Source organism: Rhinoderma darwinii, chromosome 4 (genome assembly GCF_050947455.1).
Source record: "Rhinoderma darwinii isolate aRhiDar2 chromosome 4, aRhiDar2.hap1, whole genome shotgun sequence".
Classification (NCBI taxonomy): Eukaryota; Metazoa; Chordata; class Amphibia; order Anura; family Rhinodermatidae; genus Rhinoderma; species Rhinoderma darwinii.
In genome coordinates this window covers 167,675,299-167,701,495 of record NC_134690.1, presented here as the reverse complement: position 1 = coordinate 167,701,495, position 26,197 = coordinate 167,675,299, and the positions used below count along the sequence as shown (strand labels likewise).

At 41.0% G+C, this 26,197-nt stretch overlaps 2 protein-coding genes across 3 annotated transcripts in view; one reads left to right on the top strand and one right to left on the bottom strand.

Moving 5' to 3' along the window:
* DIS3L2 (DIS3 like 3'-5' exoribonuclease 2) overlaps positions 1-26,197 on the top strand; it is a 287,501-nt gene that overhangs the window by 151,699 nt on the left and 109,605 nt on the right. For both annotated transcript variants that reach the window (XM_075861827.1, XM_075861828.1), the window contains one exon: positions 17,243-17,322. In XM_075861827.1, the coding sequence (XP_075717942.1) occupies positions 17,243-17,322 (80 nt within the window). The remainder of the gene's footprint in view (positions 1-17,242; positions 17,323-26,197) is intronic.
* Positions 1-26,197, bottom strand: part of PDE6D (phosphodiesterase 6D) — a 557,644-nt gene that overhangs the window by 459,859 nt on the left and 71,588 nt on the right. The window lies entirely within an intron of this gene.

Here is a 26,197-nt window from a genome sequence, read left to right as displayed (position 1 = left end):
CCTAATCTCCTCCATTCGCATTAAGTAAATCCAACACTTCAAGTAATCCTTGTGTAAGAAATAGTTTATTTCTGGCAGCGTTTTTAAGTGTGTACATTATTTTTTTAGGGCATTAGAAAACTTAAGTTCAGCAACAATTTTTCAAGGTAATTTCCAAAACATTCGATTTTAGGGACCAATTCTGTACTCAAATCACTTTGAGGAGCCTATATGTTAGAAATCCCTATAAATCACCCAATGCGTTTTAAAATATTTAAAGCAAAGTGGAGGTGAAATGCAAAAAATTGCTAATTTTTTGGCAGATATTCAATCTTAATTTTTTATTTTGTTAACTAAGAAACACAACTCAATATTTATTACCCTGGTTCTAAAGTGTTTTTTTTTGTTTTTTTTTTTTTAAATATCCCATATGTAACCCAAGTGTGCTACTTGACTAAAACGCAGGCCTCAGAAATTAAGGCGCACCTTGAGGATTTTGGGGCCTCCTTTTTGTTTGTTTTCTGAGCAGATTTATAGGTTTAGAGAGGCCTTCAGGTACCAAAACATAATAAACAATCCCCAAAAAACAATTTAGACAATACCCCTCAAGGAATTCATCTATGGTTATAGTGAGCATTTAGACCCCACAGGTGTTTCACATATTTTTTTAGAATTGTGGCGTGAACATTTTTTGTGTTCAGCTTTTGTCCCCAAGATTTTCATTCTCAAGAAAAGCTGGAGGAAAAAACACCCCATAATTTGTTACACATTTTCTCCTGGGTGCGATAATACCCGATATGTGGTTGTAAACTTCTGTTTGGGCACATGGCAGGGTTTAGACAGGAAGGAGCGCAATTTGACTTTTAAAATCGCAGATTTCGATATATTGGTTTTTGGGTGTCACATTTGCAGAGCCCCTGAGATACCAGTACAGTGGAAACCCCCAAAAAGGGACCCAATTTTGGAAAACTACACCCCAAGGTATATTCGTCCCAAAAAAATGAATAATCCATAGATGTGTGGTATGCTTTGAAGCAATCATTTATGCACAGGCCAGGTTTTTTGGGCCCTGTGTCTCACTGATAGTGTCCTTTCTTATCCCCCTTTGGAACTCACACTGCCCCAAAAAATATCTGGCCTGTGCATAAAGGATTGCTTCGAAGTCTGCCAAACTTCTATGGATTATTAATTTTATTTATTTACCCCATTATTATTCCACCATATGATCCCCCTGATGTACTCTACATAGTTTACAGATGCCTCCACATTATAAATTGATATACCAGTAAAAGCACAAACCACTACAATGCAGAACCTGTGCTCCAAAAGCCAAATAGTCCTCCTTCACTTCTGGGCCATGTAGAGTGCTCAAACAGCAGTTTACGTCCACATATATGGAAATACCATTTGGGGCATTTTTCTGGGAAAGTGTTACATTTCACTACATAAGTATTATACCAGTGTATTATAACTGTCTGTTTACACTGACAGGCAGCCTATTAGGCTTTGCCTCTGGCAGGGCCTAATAGGTTTCCCTAGATGGCATAGCAACCTATTGTCGCCCTGCGATCACGTTGTTGTGGGACATTCAGGTACAAACCACTTAGATCCTGTGGTCATTCTTGACCTTGGCATCTAAGGCTTAATCGGCTGAGATCGAAGCTAGCTGTAGGTATGTCCCTACAGTGTTTGACATTGTCCAATCGGTGCTCAGTCGCAGACCCCCAACTGGCAACAGTTGTCAATTTATTCATAAATTTGTAGGAGGAATAACAGAGGAACGGTACAATGCAGAGTTATAATAAAAGATGCCGCACGATTGTGATCATATGAGGAATACAAGTTTTTACGAAGCTTTACTCACGTGTATGTCTGTCAGGCCCTTCTTTTAAAGTATTAATGCGAGTTCACTAAAGGTGAACCTTTTAATTTAGGTTTGACAATGATGCACTCCTGTCTTGTGACTGAACTTTGGGGAAAAAAAAAAATGCTTCCTCTTGTTAAAATTTAGTCCCAAAGACCTGACGATATTTAGTTTTAAATGTTGACTTATTACTGGAATTACTGGAAAAAAATAGGGTTTCTGTCGAGTTTAGTCATTCTTACAGATCATACAGATTCTTGGCAAATTCAACAGGATTTACAAATGAGGATATTGGTGGGGATTTAGAGATCAGAATGGAAAGAGAAAGTTAAAACAATTTGTACGAAACTATGATTTCTGTAAAAGTAATTTTCAGAGCAGCCCCTAGAACAGAAAAATTATTTTAAAATCCCTCCTTTCCTGCATTTACACCGTAATTGATCTGTGTACTGTTAAATGCCTTGTCCAAGAGAAACGGATGTTTTTAGTCTTTTTAAAGGATCATACATCAAATAGATCTCTTGTCCGGCTACTGTTTGCTACTCCTATTTATAGTGTCCAAAATCAATGTGTCCAATCTATTGCCATTGTTCCTTTTCATTTTCACTATGTTTACATTTCGAGGAAGACAAAGTCAGGTGCTGAGCAATTCATTTAATATTAACCAAAATTCTGGAACATGTATGGAGATTAATAATTATCTAGTTAGTCTTTCTTTGCAATACTAGTTTCAGTGTGTAGGAGAATAAAATAAATAAAGCCCCACTTTTGCAGAAATTGTCAAATTCTCTTGATTTTGCTATTTGGCAAAAAATGGGAACATTTGGAGGTTATAGATAAAATTAAATGCACCTCTCCATTGCAGATCCGCACTGGTCCTTTCTCTGGATCGCTGATGGTTCTTGTAATCGATGTCAGAATCAAGAACGTTAGGAAGCCTGTTTTTTGGATTTGGATTTTTTTTTTTTTTTAGCTAAATCTATTAAACGGTTGCACAGGACTTAGTTTTTTTTTTTTGGGCATCCAGGAGGAGAATTAATGGAAAGGTGTCCGCTTGAATGGAGAAAACTGTGCACATGTGTAGCCACCTCTCCATTCATTCTCAGTCTGGCTGTAAGCAGCTTGTGGCCGCCTCACCAGGCGGGTCGGGGGTTGGGTTCAGAAACTGGGTGCTGGCTCCAGAGCTGGGACCTGCATCTATCAGACATTTTATGGCTTAATCCATGGATATGCCATAAATGTTTCAGTTGGGAATACCTCTTTAATACTTTACAGGAGCTCAATATTTAAAAGATGTTAATATTCCTGTCTAACTTCCTATCCATAGCTAAACACCATTTTTCACACTTTTTTTCTTTTTTTTCGGTTTTATAGAGCGGAACACACATAAAAAGACAACAGTTGTTTGTTTCCCAAAATCTGGAATCTTTCATAATCTGCCTACCACAAACATATAGCGATCATTAAATGTAAAAAAAATAATCTGATACCGTCTGATTTCTAACCACAAATACAAGTATCCTTGGCTTATGTTATTTTATTTCTACATTATCCAAACCGTGAAGACCGTCAAACTGAAATGCCCAGAAGTATGTAATTTATAATATGTCAAAGTAAGATTTTGTACCACAAAGGCAGGTAAATTCATTTGTAGTATGTGAACAATTGTCTTTCAATTGTTCTGGTAACAACACAGAAATCTCAAAATCCCAAGTGTAACTAAGGCTTCGTTCACATCTGCGTTAGGGCTCCGTTCTGGCGTTCCGTCGGAGCTTCCCGTAAGAAAGGAACTCTAACTGAAACAAATGGAAACCACAGGTTTCCGTTTGCATCACCATTCGTTTTAATGGTGACGGATCCAGTGCAAATAGTTTCCGTTTGTCTCAGTTGTGCAAGGGTTCTGACGTTTTGACAGAATGAATAGCGCAGTAGACTATGGTATCGCTTCCGTCAAAACGACGGCACCCTTGCACAATTGAGACAAACTGAAACCATTTGCACCGGATCTGTCACCATTGAAATCAATGGTGATGCAAATGGAAACCTACGGTTTCCGTTTATTTCAGTCAGGGTTCCGTCAAACTGCTACCACGGCAATCTGCCAATTGTCACAGGTAGAGGCCTAGATAAGTCAGGATAGCAGCACTATAAACACAGATAAGGCTGTGTTTATCTCTCCTGTTAATTCCTGGTGACTGGGGGAGGAATCTGTACTCCGTCACTTCCTGGAGACTATTGGTCTATTGACATTTCTGTCAATTAACTCCCATTTATTGCAGCTGCCATAAAGCACACCCCTTGCTACATGGTCTATACAGATAATTGCCCCCATATACGAAGACTGAAAAAATTTGTGCCGTTTTCAGGCTGCATAATTAATGAATTTGGCTAAAAGTGCTTCTCTTTGGAGACCACGTCCACTTTTCTTGTCACTATATACATGTTTTTGCTAATGATAAGTCGCAGATTATACCACAAATGTCACAAGTGGTGGTATGCGACTTCTCTTTTGCCACCGTTTATGCCTGTCTTAGGCCTCATTTACACGAACGTGATATATGTCCGTGCGACGCGCGTGCTTTTCACGCGGGTCGCACGGACCTATACAAGTCTATGGGGGCATGCAGACAGTCCGTGAGTTTTACTCAGCGTGAGTGCGGTAAAAAAAAAACTCACGACATGTTCTAAATTTCTGCGTTTTTCACGCATCACGCACCCATTGAAGTCAATGGGTGTGTGAAAACCATGCAGGTCGCACGGAAGCACTTCCGTGCGAACTGCGTGATTCGCGCAAGAGCTGTCAACTCTGAATGTAAACAGAAAAGCACCACGTGCTTTTCTGTTTACAAACATCCAAACGGAGTGTCTTAGAAATGAGCAAACCCGGACAACCGAACCGAACTTCACCGGGTTCGGCCGAACTCGTTTTGACCGAACCCGGCAATAATTTTTCCGGTACGCGACGTCAGGATACAGTCACTGTCCAGGGTGCTGAAAGAGTTAAACTGGTTCAGCACCCTGGACAGTGACTTCCGATCACAATATACATGAACGTGTAAAAAAAAAAAAGAAGTTCCTACTTACCGAGAACTCCCGGCTTCTTCCTCCAGTCTGACCTCCCGGGATGACAATTCAGTCCAAGTGACAGCTGCAGCCAATCACAGGCCAAGCACAGGCTGCAGCGGTCACATGGACTGCCGCGTCATCCAGGGATGTGGGGCCGGATGTCAAGAGAGGGACGCGTCACCAAGGCAACGGCCGGGAGACCGGACTGGAGGAAGCAGGAAGTTCTTGGTAAGTATGAACGTTCTTTTTTTTTTTATTCACAGGTTGCTGTATCTTGTGATCGGAATTCACTGTCGAGGGTGCTGAAAGAGTTACTGCCGATCATTTAACTCTTTCAGCACCCTGGACAGTGACTGACGTTGACTAGCCTCATCTCTATGATGGCGGCTGCGCGAAAATCACGCAGCCGCGCAGCATACACTGATGACACACGGAGCTGTCAAGTGTCTTTTGCGCACGCAAAACGCTACATTTTTTGCGTGCGCAAAACGCACACGCTCGTGTAAATGAGGCCTTAAACTGCATAATAGTGCGCCATTGCAAGAAGTGTCAACAAAAGAGGGATTCAGGCAGCACGTCCAAAAACAAGGAACTTTTTTTCACCCATGCGATGTTTCCGATCCTCAGAGACTTTCATATGCATGCAGGAAGTGTATGCCTCCAATGTAGCTACTACCTGGGAAAGTTTTTTGTTTTTTTAAAATAAAAAAATAGCTGAAAAAAAACAATCTTTATTTCTCTTTTACAGACTTCCATCTAATGAATGAGCTAAAATTATACTTTCCCACTGGCTCTACTTAACTCTTATGGAGTATTGCTATGTTAGGTTCTATAGTGTTGGATGGTCATTTTTCTTTATATAGCTAGTCTATGTTTTCACTTGGTTCATAAGTCTTAATATCTTTGAATTAGTTGTGCAACGATATAATATCCCCTCCCTACATTGTCACCAGTGTGCAGTGCACCCACCTGAACCCTATCCCAGACGTCCGTCTAGTGGTAGGCAATTGCCAGTGTAGAGAAAGTTGTGCGTTTATAATCTGCAACCAAATTATCAAATGTCCAAACGAATATTAATCAGTTTTCATTTCATGCTAATTATGGGATGAAAATATTGTATATATTGCATAAGTAGTAAACTTCATTATGCACACCAGTATATTACCCTGCCTAAAACAGCCTGGAATGTGGAATAGTAGACCAAACGATTGCTGATGAGCGCTCACAAAACAGAATTGGTAGAAAAGAAGAAAATGGAAGTGAAAACCAAAACATTTGCAAAGGACTAAAGTAATGGGCCACCTCCATGAGAACACTGCTGGCCCATTGTGACTACTGCCTAAACCATAGCAAATTAGGTTTTGTTAATTTTTGACTCTTTGCTAAAATAGTCTGTCAGGGGTCTCAAACTCGGCCGGGTAAGTGGGCCACATATAGAAAAAAAAATTAGAAGTTGACGGGCCGCATTTCAAAAATCCAGTTTTCCAGTTTGTGTCGCTAAATGCAGTCCAGCGGCTCAGTTGGCAGCATTTGGCAGACACACAAATGTCAAGATTGGGCAGAGCCCTCTGTGGATGCTGCCGCAGAGCCCTCTGTGGATGCTGCCGCAGAGCCCCCCCCCCCCCAGAGCTGGAGTCCCAGGACAGAGCTGTTTCTAGCACTCTGCCTGGGACTACAGCTAAGCTCCTGACATCACTGTCCAGCTCTGGGGAAGCCCTAGACATCGCTGTCCATATTTGGACAGCGATGTCAGGGAATTCCACAGAATCCCGGAGCAGAGCCTATACTAGTGTTTTGCCTGGGACTGCGCTCTGGGGAAGACCCTGACAACACTGTCAATATATGGACAGCGATGTCAGGGAATTCCACAGAGTCCCGGAGCAGAGCCGTTGCTAGCGGCTCTGTGTCCCGCGGGCCGCAGATGACAGCCTCTGGGGCCGCATGCGGGCCGCGTGCTCGAGACCCCTGGTCTATGAGATTGTTCTTTGCATTAGTGGCTATGAGTTTTGTGTGTTTGTTTTTTTTAAAGTTTGCTGGGCATTAACAAGGCTATAATGAAATAATGTGAAACATGTTCTGTTGAAAATACCCACTTTTTTCCCCTTAAATTCCCTAGCTATTTTATTTTAAACAGTAACTCCCTATGTGAGATCTCTTTGGGACCATTGCTCACACTTAGAATTGGCGCTTAGACTTTTGCTTGCTTGACATTTTCCAGTTGCTTGGCCTTCCCTTGTTTTTTCTCTTTTTCATTTTTTTTTTTTTTATATATATTTTTTTTTTCCTTTCTGAATTTCTCTGCCAGTGAACAATTTTATTATTCTAAACAGGACATTGTATTCGCTTTTTAAGGAGAAATCTGAGGCAGGAGGTAAAATTACATTCTCCGCTTTTTCAGCTGCCAAAATAGAAAACAATGAGCTAAAAATAGCGAGTGTAGGAGAACAGGGAAAGATGGCAAAGCCAGAGGTCCACTTTTTAAACTGTTACGGCCCCAGGGGAAGGGTCATACTTAAGATTTGGCCTGAATTATCCAAGAAGAGGAAATTACGAAGCCTTGTGCTAATAAACCCGGGATATTCACTTGTAGGCTTTTGGAACACCCCACTGGGTATTACTTTTCTGAACTGTATGGACAGGTGGTCTGTTCACACCAATTTCAGGTTTCAGCTACTGTGATCCAAAGAGAGTAGACCTACAAGGTAGTTTCTTGCAACTATAGGTCACAGAGATTTTATCTTTTATATTATGTTATTTAATACTGCTGAGATTTATAGTTTATGCTTTATTAGTGTGGTGCTATGTATGATGCAACATGATGCTTTATGTTTGAAAAGAAATATACGCTGGTAATTAACATAAATATTTATAGAACCAATAATGTTTAACAAAAGTAGAATTTGTGGACCAAAAATATGTTTGGGCCAATTTTTCATATCAAGTACCAATCTCCTTTCGGAATGTTTTGTCCCCCTTACGTACACTCTCTTGTGGAATTAACATTAGGACTAAAAATGCTTTTGAAGAAGAGTAGAGCTGCATTTACAATACAGCTGGCATCCGAGCTGAAATTTCTAAATTTTCTTTATTGGCTCATTGTCTACTAGAATCATTTGCATTTTGGGTAGTGATCTTTACATAAAGCATAATATCGAATGTAGGAAAATAGAACTGTCCCACTGCATTAGAGAATGCTCTATTAATCTGTTACGCATGTCCGACCACAAGCCTGTTGACTCCGTAACACTGCAGAACTGCGCTCTGGGCTATAAGACTATGTGCACATGCAGTGCATTAGATGTGGACTAGTTAAAGATTTTTGGTGTGTAATCCAAAATGTATTTGTTCAGGATTGCAGCAGATTTCCTCCACTTAGCAGCAAATGAAACCCGGTGCATGTTAACGTGGCCTAATAGTGCATTACTTCGGTTTGACCGAGTTGCAGCCTCTGTTTTTACAACTTTATTTACATTCTATTAATACTTGCTACTTTATTTAGAAAAGGTGGATGTTAATGTTTAGCTTCTCCCTTTTGATGTTCAGTGGGCTTCGAAACTCAGGTTAAAGACAGACTTTTTTTTATTAAACTAATAAATCATAGCTGCATTTGTGAAGTGTTTAATCTAAATCTTAGAACAAAAAAAGTGGGTAGTATGTTAAAATGTAAGTAATTTAAAAAATATATATTTAAAAATGAAATATTAGCAGGAATTTACTGTTGGCGTGTGGGCTAAAATCCTTTGTTTGGTGGGATCTGATACTAGAACTAACCCAATTCTGTCTTATCAGGTTTTAATAGCTTACAGCGCCTCCATGCGTCAAACACAGAGCAGCCTTTTATATAATACAAAATCATGGCTTCCTATAAGTATCTGCTTTTACCCTCTGTTGGAGACCGGAAGCAAAAGAAACGGCTTTGTTCAACAACCCTCACAATACAGTATAGTAGGTCAAGTGCTTGAAACACAGACCTACAGTGCATTTCTGATCTAAGTTGGCATCATGGGCAAGTTCATGACAGATGAAAAATTTTAAGGTTGATACATTTTAAAGTAATGCTCCTAAAATGCAGTAATAGTACTACTGCATATACATTAAATGGAATAAAACTGGGAATACCAGAACAAGAGGGACTTGGGTCCTACTCAATGTCAAGCAGCAGATGTAAAAGCAAATTTGGTTTTAGAGTGTATAAAAAGAGAGCGCTAAAATAAAAACCTGTGGCCCGACCAGAGAACATTCTTTACGTTTTGGAGGAAAGGCAATTCAGACCTCCGTATAGGAAAGATTTGCTTACGGCTAGAACAGTCAAGCTATGGAATTTCCTGACCCAAGAGGTAATAATGGTAATTTCTATGATAGCCTTCAAAAAAGTGCTAGATGCTTATCGAATGACAATTGGCATTGAAGGTTACAAATTTAGCATCGAATGATGTGTAATTGATCTGAGATTTTCAATCTAAGTATGTATAATATTACAAGGATTGTTCATGCAGTGATGTCACAGTAGAGAGCTGAATGATCATGCTTAAACTGATGTCACAGTACAGCAATTTTAAACGCTTCCTCCTTAGGGAATGCCGGAGTGGCCATTCGGTCCCTTAGGGCCCAGTTCCGACTGCCACTTTTGAAAAAGAGAAGTGAGGACACTGCTCGCAAGAGCTTACAATCTATGATGTCATTGGCATTTGGTCAAAAATATTGCTGGATAATAAAACCTTATTTTGCCATTTTTATTTTTTTAAATCTTTTAATTTTGTATAAGAAACATGGAAGCGTTTTTCTTGCTTCCATTTTCATTTTTTGGAGAATAGTTCCAAAAATGTGTGCACAACACATGAGCTGTAAAGAGATGAAGGGGGGCTGTATTCAAAATGCCAAAAACTTCCCCATAAAATGCATGTGAGTAGAATATTTGAGTCATTTGGTGGGCAGTTTTTTTCCAAGACCACTTGATCGCACCATGAAAAATGGTGTATGCGCCGCCTCGAGTGATGAAATGTTTGTGACCTTTTCACTGTTATGAAATTTTATTTCCTAGGCAACAGTTCTTTTAAATTGTACGTTTAAACACAACATGGCCCTTTTTTTTCAATTACCGTATTTTCCGGACTATAAGGCGCACATAAAATGCTGAGAATTTCTCAGAAATAGAAAGTGCGCCTTATAATCCGGTGCGCCTTATATATGAACCCGACAGTAAAGAGAGGGGTTCATACAGGATCCTTTACCTCTATCGTGGGCGGCAGGGGTCGGCGGCGGCATACCACAGCACACACCATGCTCCTCCCCCCCGTGCGCCTAGGAATGAACTGAAAAAGTACGGTAAGGGTATGTGCACACACACTAATTACGTCCGTAATTGACGGACGTATTTCGGCCGCAAGTCCCGGACCGAACAGTGCAAGGAGCCGGGCTCCTAGCATCATACTTATGTACGATGCTAGAAGTCCCTGCCTCGCTGCAGGACAACTGTCCCGTACTGTAAACATGATTATACTACGGGACAGTTGTCCTGCAGCAAGGCAGGGACTCCTAGCGTCGTACATAAGTATGATGCTAGGAGCCCGGCTCCTTGCACTGTGTTCGGTCCGGGACTTGCGGCCGAAATACGTCCGTCAATTACGGACGTAATTAGTGTGTGTGCACATACCCTAAACGTTTTGATTTGCAATTACAGCTGAACCAGTTGCAAGTTATTGTTAAAAAGTGTAATAAATTTTGACTTGCAGTCTGAGCAATGGTTTATTTAACGGTAATGTGCTGCGCCTTATAATCCAGTGCGCCTTATATATGAAACATGATTGCTTATAAGGCGCTCATAGAAAGTGCGCCTTATAATCCGGTGCGCCTTATAGTCCGGAAAATACGGTAGTTTCTAGCTTTCTGCAGCTCTCAGCTTAGTTACTTAGCAGATGATAAAGGCTTGGATGCTGCTGCGACAATCAGGATAAATTTACGCTGTTTTTCTCATCAGTTTCTGTAGGTCATTGTTGTTTCCATCTAACTCCTGACGTTTCCGAGCTGTTGGACTTGGTTTGTATATAGCCTTGAAGTGGTTCCAGTCCGTTTCCATGTCATCAAAGTTCACATAAATGGCTCTCGACGGTCTTGTGATTTTTAACATTCTGCTTTCAGTACATTTCAACATGCCCAAAATATGCAAATCAACTTTTCATACTAGGTTGCTTTATTCAGCAGCTTTTTTTTTTTTTTTTTTTTGTCGCTTAAAGCTTTCATTGTTTAAAAGCCATTTTTTTTTTGTTCAGTCCAACCTTCTGTTGCACAGGAGGAAGAAATGTTAAATACATCTCTCAAATTATATTAAATATTCTCCTCTAATATATGAATTAAACACTGACCAAAAACACTGGTTAGTGAATGCGACATTCAGCTTCCTCCACACATGTTTTTTTATTATCTTTTTGGAGCGTTTAAGAACCGCACCAAAACAAACCATAACTGCAACCTGGATCACACATACAGTTGCCGTTTCTGGTGCAGCCTTTATTAAAATTGTGTGGAAAATGCTCTAAAAAACACCACCCCCTAGACCATGCTGCATTCTAGAGGAGGGGGGGGGGTAAAGCAAAAATAGTCTCAAAACTTCTACCAAAAAAACACATACAGAATGCAATGTCTTGAGAACTTTCTAGCCATGGGACTTTTACTTACAAAAAGACTTGACGAAAACTTGACCTAAACACTGTGTGCGAATCCAGCCTACAGCAAAAAGATAATGGCATATCTCTAATGCGACCCATGCGTGGCTGTGAATAATATTTTTTTTCCCCTTTATCTTGAGACCTTTTGAGTTTTTATATTTTCTTTAGATTCTATTCTCAATGGTGTCATGCCTTCCATTTTTACAGGATCTATTAGTGGATGACAACAATTTTTTTTCATCACCGTCTAGCATAATTGTATTTTTTTATTATGGATAGTATAGTGTAGAATGCTATTCTGTTCTGGCCATCAAAGAGCAAGGGTAACCTGATGGAAAAGAACCAAAACAAGTTTCCAATACAGATGGTTAGGGCTACCATAAGGTGCATGGTTACGTTGTGTAGAACGTGTTTGTGACTAAGATGTGAGACATTTTTGGCTGTGATTTTAGTGTTTGTTAGAGATTTTCATGACAACGAACTGTTCCTACCATGTTATACCTTGATTCAAATTTTTGTCTGTTTCGAAATATCAAAAAATCTGTTCAATGTTAACTCCCCTTGACAGCAATTCTGTAAGCAAGCCGTTGGAATGGATTGTACAGGCTTCCAAATGGGCCTTCTTTTGGAATGGTTTATTATTGTAGTGGAGTAATACATTAGTAAGGACACTGTCAGTTTCCTCACCTGGAGCAGAACCAGCCATTGAAATTCAAGGCGGGTTTGTTCACTAAAAAATAAACATGCACAAGGAATTAAACAGAGCCGTCACGCTTCTAGATGATTTTGAAATTAACATGCGGTTCCATTTAATTTTGATGTATGAATTTGATGGCTAAACCCATCGGCAGCATGGCTTGAAAGCGGCACCTTGATTTTTTTTCCAGTGGAATTAAGAATATAAAGTTAACCTTTCCATATAGTGTCCATTTTATTCTGCTTTGAAATTTGGGTGCGATAATACTTTGCAGTGGGACTTCACATTCACCTTTTTCCTATGGTGGATGGGTATTCTGAGTATTACGGTTTCAATTATAGGCCCTGTTCACACTGAGTACTTTGCAGGCAGAAAAAAAGTCTTATGTTTTTTTTACCTACCTGCATGATCTTGCGGCATCTTTCGCCCGTGGGCAAAAAAACGCAGCAAAAACAGCTTTTTCTGCCTCCCATTGATTTTAATGGGAAGGCGGAACCGCGGCAAGAAAGGACATGTCTCCTTATTTCCCCCCCCCCCGTGCGGCTAAAAGACTGTCGGGGGGGGGGGGGAAAGAAACCACCTCCGGCTCCCATTGAAATCAATGGGAGGTGGTTTGGCCGTCTTTTTTGCTGAGAATTCTGGCATGGTTTCCGCATTAAAATCGGCACCCAAAAAACTCTGTGAACTGGGCCTTCTAATAAAGGGTCGTCTTTTAGGCCTCATGCACATGGCCGTGCCCGTAATCATGGCCCGTGATCGCGGGCACGGGCCGTAGCCCGCGGTTTCGGCCTGTTCTCCCATACAATATATGGGAGCACGGCCCGTAAAACGCAAAAGATAGGACATGTTCTATATTTTGCGGTACAGTTCTTCGACACGGACACCTATCCGTAGCGATACGGAAAGGTGTCTGCGGCCAATAGAACTGAATGGGTCCGTAATTGCGAACCGTATTACGGTCCGTAAAGATTTTTTTATGGTCGTGCGTGTGCATGGGGCCTTAAACCTATAATGATTTTTTGTCTTTTTTTTTTTTTTTTAAAGATTCTAAAAGTATTTAATCCCCTAATCCATTATTGTACATTTTCTGTCTTTCTAATTTTTGTTTTCCCAGATGCATTTCTTTATAGAGCACCATCACCACACATTTGGATGGCATCCTTATTCTTAGTTTTCTCAGGACAAAAACTGGCCACCCTGCAATTTTCCTCTTATTAGAATATTTTATAATTAACCATTTTATACAATATCGCAACCCTACAAAACCTATTCTGCTTTTAGTATTATTAATAGCCTAATAACCATCATTCTGTATGATGCAAACAGTAAAATGATCAGTTACTTTTATAAATTATACTAAACGTAATCTTGTGTCTTTTGTCTTGTATGTCAGTCACAAATTACATTTTCTTATGGGGTGTAATGTTACTTTTAATACTAATTAGTACTTAATTCTGGTAAATATTATGTAACGTGAAATATAGAGTAGAAATCTTGCTTGATTTAAATGACTAATTTCTCATCTTGGTGAAAGGAGATACTGGTGACCAGGCCACTAATCCTCCTGTATTCCTTCTCATGTGAGCCTTTTGCAAAAGCCTAATCCTTCATTTCACATCAAAGCAGTTGATATTGGCAACATCGCTTTAAATGTAGCATTTGGAGTGTACAATGTTGGATCACATTGCAGAAGATCTAATAAGTAGAAGTTTTGGTTGAGAGCAGGTCTTTAGATCAGCCAAGATGGTACTTTGCTGCCAATCCATACTTCAGTCGTTTTTTGGAGAGGTGAGTTTGACAAAGGAATGATACTACGCAATCGTTGCAAATTCTCTCGGCTGACCTTGTAATTTAGTAGATCAAAGCATATATCTTTGAAAATGTAGTGTTATTGTTCCAGAATAGAAATCTATAGAACATGGATGCAACTATTTGGACAAATACAAAAAATTGATTAGCTACATATGAAAAATGTCCAAACTAAACTGTATATCTGGTAACCAGGGTCAGGCTATTTTTTGTCTAGTCACAACTTTATTATTTCTTAGTAACAAGGGAGTGGTCTCAGATTCACTTGAAATGTGGCATTTACTTAGTAATCCTTTTAATTTATTTATTAGCTTGTTCATAATTTTGTTTATAATCATTTAAATCCTTCTTGTAATTGAAATCGCTCCATGTACTGACTTTCTGCTAGTCGTGCGCTAATACACAGTAGCCATTATGAACAAGCAGTACTGGAGCGCATTTATTAAAATTTATGTTGCAATATTCACCAATTATAACTAATATGTGTGTATGTATATACAGTACTGTGCAAACGTTTTAGGCAGTTGTGAAAAAATGCTGCAAAGAAAGGTTTTTTTGTTTTTTTTTAATCAACAAAATACAAAGTGAATGAACAGAAGAGGTAATCTAAATCAAATCAATATTTAGTGTCACCAACCTTTGCCTTCAAAACAGCATTCTTCTAGGTATACTTGCACAAAGTCATGGATTTGTAGGATTAAAGTTTGGTGTTTGATTACCCACTTATACCAAATGGGTGGTAATGTTCAATTTCATATGTAGGTTGAAACCGAAACAGCTGTGTAGGAGGCATAAAACTGGGTGAGGAACAGCCAAACTCTGCTACAAAGGTGAGGTTGTGGAAGACCATTTCATGTCACATGTCCACCATGGCAAGACCAAGCACAGCAACAAGACATAAGGTAGTTACACGGTTAATAGGTAGTTACATGGTTAGCAAAGGTTTCAGAGCAGACTGGGGTTTCAAGATGTGCTGTTCGAGCTCTTTTGTAGAAGCACAAAGAAACGGGCAAAGTTAAGGACCGTAGACCCAGTGGTCAGCCAAGGAAACTTAGTGCAGCAATCAAAGACACATCATGCTTACTTCCCTTTGAAATCGGAAGATGTCCAGCAGTGCCTTCAGCTAAGAACTCGCAGAAACCAGTGGGAACCAGGTACACACATCTACTGTTCGAAGAAGTCTGGCCAGAAGTGGTCTTGATGGAAGAATTGCGGCCAAAAAGCCATACCGTCGATGTGAAAACAAGGCCAAGCGACTCAACTATCGACAAATCTAGGAATTGGGGTCCAGAAAAATGGCAACAGGTGCTCTGGACTGAGGAGTCAAAATTTGAAATATTTGGCTGTAATAGAAGGCAGATTGTTCGCCGAAGGTCTGGAGAATGGTACAATGAGTGTCTGCAGGCAACAGTGAAACATGGTGGAGGTTCCTTGCAAGTTTGGGGCTGCATTTCAGCATATGGTGTTGGTGATTTGGTCAGGACTATGGTGTCTTCCTTATGCACCATGAATACCATCAGGGAGGTGTCTGATTGTCTCCAAATTTATTCTGCAGCAGGACAATGACCCCAAACATACAGCCAGTGTCATTAAGAACTATCTTCAGCGTAAAGGGGAACAAGGAGCTCTGGAAGTGTTATGGTCCCAACAGAGCCCCTATCTAAACATAGTATGTCTGGGATTACATGAATTGACAGAAGGATTTGAGGAAGCGACATCCACTGAAGATCTGTGCTTAGTTCACCAAGATGTTCTTGCCTTCTGATTTTAAGGATGGTCAAACTAAATATTGATTTTAGATTTTTCTTCTGTTCATTTGTTTTGTTTATTGATAATTATTAATACTTCTATTTTTGAAAGCATTCTTACTTTGCAGCATTTTTCCACACCTGCCTAAAGCGTTCGCACAAGTGTGTGTGTGTGTGTGTGTGTGCGTGCGTGTGCGCGCGCGTGTGTGTATTTTTGCGCCATTTTTGGAAAGCTTTGATCACCTCCAAAAATTGTCTTGTACACCCAGGCCTGAAGCCTGTTGTCCGATACAAAGGAAGCTCCTTGAGGTTTTTTTTGTTTCCTCTGTAGCCCTTAAAGGGTATCTGTCACTAGTTTAGTAATGCCCAATCTCCTAGCTGATCCAATAGGCGGTGTCACACAATGCTAGTTAAAATTGTCAGAAAAAAGTTTGATTTATTTTAAAAGTGAGTGAGCTTTTTTTCTAAATATGCAAATGAGGTTATAATAGACCATTTGGTGTCAACACCAGCGATTCTAGTGAGGTGGAGCTGCCTCAAAGCCTCTGACGCTGTCCTATCAGCATGAAGCTGCTTCACACATGTTAGTCTGAGACAGGAAGGGGATAACTTCAAATAGCCGTATCCCTGGCTGCGTACCACCTAGAACAGTGGTTCTGGGGGCATATGAAAGATGAGATTCTAGCTGTGAAACAGCCGGAGGTATCACGTGTTGAAAACAGTCGCAAATGGAAGCTGTATACTGTATGATCAAGCTGTGTTGCTGGGATGAGATGAGAACTGTGTAAGGCTGATTGTACCGCGTCCTACAGAAAACATTACACCGCCAAGAGTGAAGTCACCTCCCATTTGGCAAGTATAGTCTAATTAGCATATATATAAAAATGCACACAACTTTGCAAGTAACTACAGTGTAATTTTTTCCAAAAAACATTTATTATCAGCATCATAGCGCCTCTTAGATTAGTTAGGAGATAGGGAATTAATAAACAAGTGACAGATCCTCTTTAAAACTATTGTTCATCCTGGACAATACACTGTTGTAAGGCAACTTCCCAGACAGTGAAACCAGATCTCTTGAGATTAGCTCAGTGTCCCCTGGCGATCAGCTATTTTTACACAAGTAAATTTCCGATGCATCCCTTTTGTAAATGTAGTGTTACACAATGCCCATTAAAGCCAGTGGTTGACCATGTGATACATGGTCACTCAGTCCTCCAGAAAGGACTCTTTGCAGCAGTTCTCTGCGCATTGGAGCCTCACGATCAACCATTTAGTTATTGCATAGAGAGCAACTGCCATACCAGATGTCATACCGGATTCTCTACATATCCTTGGTGTTTGTGTAATACTGAAGCATCATTAATGCTCTACAAACCTTTTTGTAATATGGGTGTCCCTCTTGTTTTCCCAGGAAGGAGTGTATCTTCACCATTGATCCTGCCACTGCTAGAGACTTGGATGATGCCTTATCCTGTAAACTACTTCCAGATGGTATGGTTCTAAATGTGTATGTTTGTTATCTAGGTTTATAAATGCTTTAAATCTTTTTAATTTTTTTGGGGACTTAAATATTGATGGAATATTCTTAGGATACGCCATCAATGTTTAATAAGTGGGAGATTGAACCCTGAGGCCCTTGTCGATCAGTAGAATGAAGGGACCATGGCATTCTCGGCTCGTCTGAAATGAATGGGGCTGAGCTTGACCTGCAGTGCAGGCACAGCCACACACGGGGCATGGGACCTCCACTGGTCAAACATGTAAAGCTAGGCCATCAATATTTAAAGTGTAGCTAAACGTTTGACAAACTTCTGACATGTCAGAAGTTTTGATTGCTGGGGATACGAGCACTGAGACACCCACCAATCGCTAGAACGAAGCAGCTGAAGCTTCGTGTCTATTCGGCTTTTTCCGGAAAGACTATGTATCGGAGTACGGGCTCATAGACTTTCTATTGAGTCCGTACACGATACATTTATTTCCGGAAAAAGCCGAAGGCACGAAGCGACTCAGCGCTCACACGAGCCCTTCAGCTGCTTCGTTCTAGCGATTGGTGGGGGTCTCAGTGCTACGGACCACCACCAATCCAAACTTCTAACCTGTCACTATGACATGTCAGAAGTTTGTCAAACGTTTAGCTACACTTTAAGTTCCTTTTTATAGCCCTTTTATAGCTACTTTAGCTTTAAAGCTTGTTTGTTGCTCTAATCTTCAAGTGTCTGTAGACATCAGATATAACACACGTACCTATATCCTTCTTATTTTGGTGTGATCCTACAACAGTCTAAAATCACATTCCATTTTTTTTCCTGACAAATGTTATTCCATTAAGAGAAAATGCTGGCGGTGTCTGGTAGCAGCCCTTTCACACTGTTTCATAAGTAAACTGTATCTTTACATTTTAACACAATCTTTCAGTTTATTTATATAGGTAAAAAGAACAGAAGTTGAGGAACTGCGTTACAGCCTGTATAATTATAGTCGATCCAACAGTATAAGCTGAGCTCCTGCAATACAACTCTGATCTGCAATATAGGACACAGGAGCAGTTTCTGTGTCTTGCAGCCAGGTCAAGCTTCGCTTTATCATGGAGCAGCAACGCGCATGGTTGACCACCACTCTAACCAAACTCCTTACAACAGTCATGCCAGTGAGGAGGAACATGATACTTTGGACCCCCGTTCTAGAGATCGGTTGGGCTCCCAGCGATCAAACATTTTTCACCTATCCTGTGTACCCCTTTACCTTGAATTTCCCACACTCATAGATGTCAAATGCACAGTGGCGCCTGATGCGTACCTAATTACTTCATACTGTCTAAGGCCCAGTTCACAGTTTTTCGGTGCTGATTTTGATGTGGAAACAGTGTCTGAATTGGTGCCAACAAACATCCGAAACCGCCTCCCGTTGACTTCAATGGGAAGGGCAGCAGTTTCCTTTTCCAGAGCGGCTTTTAGCCTCTTGCGGGAAAAAAAAAACATGTCCTTTCTTGCCACGGTTCCGCCTCTGACCTCCATTTGAAATCAATGGGAGGCAGAAAAAGCTTTTTTGCAGCGTTTTTTGCCCGCATTGCTCAATGTCTGAGGGTGAAAAGTTCCACGAAAAAAATAGCGAATGCCACGGCAAGAGAGTGCAGGTCAAAATTCCGGGTGGAATTTTGATCCAGATTTTTTCCAGCCTGCAAAATACTCTGTGTGAACAGGGCCTAAGTGTCGGGGTATGTTCACACGGCAGCGTCCGTAACGGCTGAAATTACGGGGATGTTTTCAGGAGAAAACATCCCCGTAATTTCAGCCGTTACGGCATGTGCAGGCACTTGAATACCGCGACCATTACGGACGTAATTGGCGCTGCTTTTCATTGGAGTCAATGAATAACGGCTCCAATTACGCCCCAAGAAGTGACAGGTCACTTCTTTGACGCGGGCGTCCATTTACGCGCAGTCATTTGACAGCGGCGCGTAAATATACGCCTCGTGTGAACAGACAAACATCAGCCCATTGCTTTCAATGGGCAGATGTTTGTCAACGCTATCGAGGCGCATTTTTCGGACTTAATTCGGGTCAAAAACGCCCGAATTACCTCCGTAATTAGTGTGTGTGAACATACCCTCAGACTAAGCTGTGGCGTTAGCAACTTTAGATGCAGAAAGGTACATACTTTAATTCAAGAGAACTGCAAGATATAGAAGTTCTCAATTTTATTATGATTATGTTTGGAAGATGGCAACCAAAGATTAATCTGCCCTTTTCTGTGCGTGTTTAGCAAAATCAAACCTTACATATTAGTGGAGGAATTGGCCAAATTAATTGTTAATTGCAAGATATTTTGACAGATATGATCGGCTCAATGATATTCAAAATACACTTCTGGCAAGCCTTGACCTAGAAACTCTTTACAGCTCAATACTTTCCTAGAAAGCATTGTATGGCTGTGTAGTGCTTCTTGGCGACAAGAGGGCTCCAATACATCATGGACAATGACTTTGTCTTAACTTCTGGAAATCATTTTAACAGATTTTTTTTTTTGGGGGGTGAGGTATATAGACGATATCCTGAACCTTTGGACAGTCTCTACTACGTTTTAAGAGTTTTGTCCACACCTTGAACCATAATGATCTTGGCGTATGAAATTTACACTTACATATTTTTTTTTTTTATTTACATTTTTTTTTATTTTTTAAATCTTTTACTTTAATTTTCTTGACATTATCATCAGCAAGTCACCACAGGGGAATCTTGACATGTCCTTAAATCAAAAATCCACAGCCACTAATCGCTTACGATTATAGGACATTTACCACTCTGACAACTTGAGGGATCCCGAAGGGGCAGTACCTTTTGAGAGACCTTCAGCAGAGATTTATGAATAGGGGTTACGGGAAGAAGATCCTGGGGGACCCATACAGACCTGAGCTCTCAAAAGATCGTCCAAATTTGACTCCACAAGGACTTATGACCATTTATTTACATATGGAGATCATCAGAACCTGTGGGATATTCTTACAGGAAGATCAGGACCTGTAGGAGGTACTTTCTTTATTCCCATCAGTCACATATCATAGGGGCAAAAACCGATGGAACTACCTAGTCATTTCATGGTAAGCCCTTTATCAATGTGGTTAGGACAGCGAATGGTGGGCACCTTCAAATGTGAAAAGCTGTAGAGATTGCAATTTTCTAAGAAAAGTAACACCTTTTACAAGCGTCTCAACAGGCAAAACCGTTTTAAAAGCTGGGAATATGCCAACTATACAATCCAAGGGGTGATCTATATGGCCACCTATGCTCATTCTCTTTAAATATGCATGCACGCGGCCTGTGTCTATAGCGCCATTACAATCTTCTCCATCAAACTGAAAATGACAAACATGGTTTACGGCTTGTAGACTGGCAGTTAGTTACATAAGTTAGAAAGTTATCCCTCCTTAGGGCATATTCAGACTACTTTCCGGCGTTTTTCAGAGTGTAGCATGCTCATCGATTACGCTTTGATATACACTTTGAAAACGCCTACAAACAGCCTTCCATTTCTTTCAATGGAAAAAAGCTGTATAGTTCATACAAGGCTTAATTTTACGCCGCCGTTTGAAAAAAAATTCAGCGTAAGTATACACCTCAAAAAAAGTGCATGTCACATGAGGCGTTTTTGAAGCAGATTCTTAATATTTCCCATTGACCATGCCAAAAACTATTTGAAAATACATTTCAAAAAACGCCTGGTTTCCGGGGGTTGATTTCTATTGAAATATTTTTCTGCTTGAGAGTAAGCAATGTAAACATGTCCTAGACTATTCTCTATCAGAAGCTTCTCTCTCTTCCATGTACTTGAAGATGAAAAGATATAATTTATAAGATCGGAATCATTAAGTTTACATGCTGACTGAGGAAATGGTAAGTGTGACCTAGGGTTGCATGATGCATTGAAATATCGATACTATTTAGAGGTCGTGCACCCTGAAACTGTTCAATAGTTAATTCATGTATTTCGGTACTAGGTTGTGCATCCACACAGCTTAGTATTGTAACACATGAATGTAGTCAGAGCGGGGCTGCGGCTGTGTTCGAGCCATTTCCCCGCTCCTGACAAGCGTGCATGCGCTGTCAGCGTGATACGGCCAGCGCTGTACTAATGAGCGCCTACGCCGGCACTAAAGACAGAGAACATGGCGTGCGCACTGCAAAACACCCTCATGTTCTGTCTTTAGTGCCGGGGCCGCCGCTTGTTCTTGCAATGCCGGCCGCATAACCTCATGCTGACCGCGCGTGCACACACTGTCAGCAGCGGGCAATGGTTGTATTACACAGCCGCAGCCTCGCTCTAACGGCGGAGATCAGAGAAACCTCTGCCGCTATTCTCTTGAATGCTGCAATCAAAGCTGACCGCAGCATTCAAGGGGAAAATAAGAAGGGGGATGCCCCTTTAATCACGTCACAGGGATTGAGTGACATGCCATATATGGGCAGACAGCCCAGGGTTCATTGAAGGACCCTAGCGCTGTCTGACCAGATTTCCTGTTAGGGCATACTTAGTACACAGGCAGTTGTTAGGACATACCCATCAGTACACAGGCTAATGCACTGGCACATAGATATATGCCAGTACATTAAAGTTTAAAAAGAAAAAAAAAGCAATAAACATTCAAATAAAAGTCTCCATACATATAATATACACAATCGGTATCGTCACGACAATAATAACCTGCAAAACAAATTTATAGCGTAATTTATGATGTTTACGCTGTAAATGCTTTCACTTTTTAATGTGAGGCACGAGGCGTTATGAATTTAGTACCTCCCTGTGCCTCACATTCATAGTAATTAACCCCATCATGTACCTCACATTAACCCAATGCTGTCCATTAGGACTGAGAAACATGATGTGGTTAATTACTATTAATGTGAGGCACATGGAGATCCAAAATTCATCACACCACCTGCCTCACATCAGAAAATGGAAGAACTTATTTTTATTACTGTTGGTAAAGTATAATTTTGGTATTGCAATCAGGGCCGGCCCTAGGCTAGATGGTGCCCTGTGCGAAATGATCTTTTGGCGCCCCATCCCATCATTAAAAAAAAATGCCGCATAAAAAAATTATAATGCCCCTTTAGTGCCCCCATACAGTATAATAATAATAATATTTAATAATATATTACAACCCCTTCAAGGACACAGTATTTTGTCCTCTAATTGTGCCCACAGTATTATGCCATCTGTAGTACCCCTACACAGTATAATGTCCGCTTAGTGGCCCCCACACAGTATAGTGCCCCCTGTAGATTTTGCCATATAGCCTCCCTGTAGACAGTGCCATAAACCCACACCTCCTTTTTGTAGATCGTGCCATACAGCCCCCCCACCTCCCCCTTGTAGACTGTGCAATACAGTCTCCCACCTCCCCCTTGTAGACTGTGCCATACAGTCTCCCACCTCCCCCTTGTAGACAGTGGTAGGGATCAGCCTGCACAGCCCCCTGGTAGGGAGCAGCCCGCACAGCCCCCTGGTAGGGAGCAGATGGCGGGCAATAGACATTAATCCTTTTAGCTAGATTAAATAAAAGTTATATCTTCGTTTATTTCCACACATTTATTTCATAGCTGGGAAAACTGGGTATTTTGTGTGCTGCTGCACAGTTGTCCTTTTTTGTAGGTAGTGCCACACAGCCCCCTTGTAGATAGAAACCCCCCACCAACTCTTCCAGTATGGATAGCGCCACTGGCCGGGGATTCCGCTCCTGGAGCGCTGCTTGATGTCTCTGTCCATATATGGACAGTGACATCATGGGAAACTCCTGAAGCGGAATCCCCGTCCACAGCTGTGACAGTCGATTACACTCCAGGAGAAGCTCCTGTCGTCTGTCCATGATGTCATTGGCTTCTCCTGGAGTGGATTCCCCGGTCATAGCGTCTGCAACGCTGTGGACGGGGATTCCGCTTCAGGAGTTTCCCCTGATGCCACTGTCCATATATGGACAGAGACATCAAGCAGCGCTCCAGGAGAGGAATCCCCGGCCACATGGGGATTCCGTTCCTTCAGGGAGCTACAGTGGCGCTAGTAGATAGCAGAGCAGGAAGATACCTCCCTGCTCTTCTATAGTGCCCGTCGCTACTGCTATAGCAGCCGCAGCAGCTATGGCTACTACAGCGGTAGCGACGGCCACTAAGTTAAGAAGCTCCCGGGCGGAAAGGCGACTGCAGTTGGTGTGTGTATCCCCGCTGGTAGTTGTAATGGCACGGGGATACACACACATCTGCTGGCGCCCCTCTTGCAGTGTGGCGACTGGTGCCCTGTGCGACCGCACTGGTTGAACGTATCCAAGGCCGGCCATGATCGCAATATTACACAAAGTATCGGTATCGAACTCCAAATTCTAGGAACAAACGAACTATAGGAGCTGCACTGTAGCATGTAGTGGGTTCTCAGAGGAATCTTGACAAAAGACCTCAAAATGAAATTAGACCCCAATCCAAAAAAAGAGGCAGCACTCCAATGGTATAGAAAAATACAAAATGTATTCACCCAAAATACAGGCAAAGTTTCACCTTCCCATTGAAGGCATTTTCAAATTCTGGTATTGTGACAACCTTAGACTGCTGTTTAAAAAGCCGAACTTATTACTTTTAATGTATTCTGCAGGAACATTATTTTGAATCTCGTTTATGTTGAATACGATCATTAAAATTCACGTTTTATACAATCCCCATTGATACATTCACCATACTTATGATTTGCAATAATTATCATTTGAAAGACCAATTCAAAGTTAATGATCACAATGTTATTTGCAATCCTTAAAGGGTCCACTTTCAGTAAATGTTTTTTGTAATAATTTAAAAGTGAAGGAATTCATGCAGAAAGTATATTGGAAATTGTATAACTTTTTTTCATTATACAAAAATGTATCGTTCATTTGTTGAAATAGGACATCCCCTTTAATTTCTCCATACAAATTAGATCCAAATTTGCTGAACGAAATGTTTCTGTTGCATGTTTGAGGGAGTCAGGAGAAGTAGCTATTAGCCTACAGCTATCTAATATTTATAGCCACCTTTAGTGTTAAAGTACACTTCTAGATAAGATTGAGTAGGATTTAAGTGGATACAATAATATATAAACTAAGTTTAATTTGCCTAAACCAAAAGTGCATCCAAAGGAGGAGGAAAAAATAGCAACACAACTTTGAGATTTCTAACACCAGGCTCCGACAGCTGTACTGGAGGAACTTGGAGTTAAAATGTGTATTATGTGCCAGCTGCAGGGTTGGCTGAATAACCTGCCAGGCTACCAATTTAAGGGGAAAAAGCAAAGTCAGCACTGTTTGCAAGTCTCTTGCTTTTTATGTTCGGTTCCAGCTGCTCCTGATGCCTCTAATGCAGTCAGCTCAGCAGTGATGTAATTTCTTTATGTGCTGCACCCCAGATGCTTGCTTTTAATACAAAGGGATGCCAGTGACATGACATCACATGACAGCTACATTATGTGACGTGTGATTTGGACAATGGCCAAATTGGAATTTTACCCCTGAAGACACTGTCTGTGTGTTCTCTTAATCCTTTCAGAGACACATTGTAACCGTGTCAGCTATGGATGTTTTACAGTTAGAAATGTAACCTACATGTACCAGCACATATAAAATTCTGTATACATGCTAGTTGGCTATCTAATTGTAAACGTATTTCTAAAACATGTACTCCTAAATCTAGAAGTTTCCAATTATTATTACTAATTTGTTGAGTTGTAGCTAAATAAAAAGTAATTCATTATTTAGGATTTTTAACAAGTCGGTAAAGGGAGGCGATGTACAGTATTTGTTTGACTGGTTTTTCACTTCTTTACTGCAGCATGCTGAAGATACTTTTTACAATGTGCTCACAATCAGGGGCGTAACTAGGAAAGACTGGGCCCCATAGCAAATTCTTGACTAGGGCCCCCCCAGGTGCCACACGCAGCCCCCTTATAGATGGTGCCCCTTGTAGATTTTTGCCATACAGCCCCCTGTAGACAGTGTCACACCCCACGTAGCTAGCGCCCCCCACCTCCCCCTTGTAGATGGTGCCATACACTCCCCCTATAGATATCACCATAAAGCCCCCCCCCTGCATATAGCGCAATACAGCTCCCACTGTATATGGTGCAACACAGCCCCCCCCCCTTGTATATAGTGCCACACAGCCCCCTAAGTAGTACAAGGCAATGGCGCATCCGAGAACTTTGTATCCGCCAGGGCGATGTCAATCAATAATGCAAAAGTGGGTTTGGAGGCAGGACTATGTGACTCTTCAGGATAGCGGCACCGCCCCCATGACCCTTTAATGAGTAATTAGCATATAGTGTGCGCTGTTTTAAAAGTTGATTTTAAAGATTTTGCTGCATCTGAAAAAAAACATACATTTGGAAATATTGTCAGGTCATGTATTACTGTATGGTGGCGGTTCAAGGGGTTAAAACTACCAGACTCTTTCCCATTAAATATACAATGAATTGAGAACAATTTAATCTTCCCTATAATTTTGTTATTAATATATTCTATATAATTACAGCTGCAGAACCAAGCTCATACATATATACAGTACCACAACCAAGCTCCGTACATAAATTCAGCACTAGAACCAAGTTCTGACATACATACAGCACTAGAACCAAGCTCTGACATGTATACATGCTCTTACATATAGCCCCCCCTGTAGATAGTGGCCAACAGGTAACCCACCCCTGTATATAGTGTCCCACATATAGCCCACCCCTATAGATGGTGCGCCACATATAGACCCCCCTGTAGATAGTGCCCGACATCCTCACATATAGACCCCCCCCCCATGAAGATAGAGCCCCCACTATAGATAATGCCAATCCGTTTTAGTAG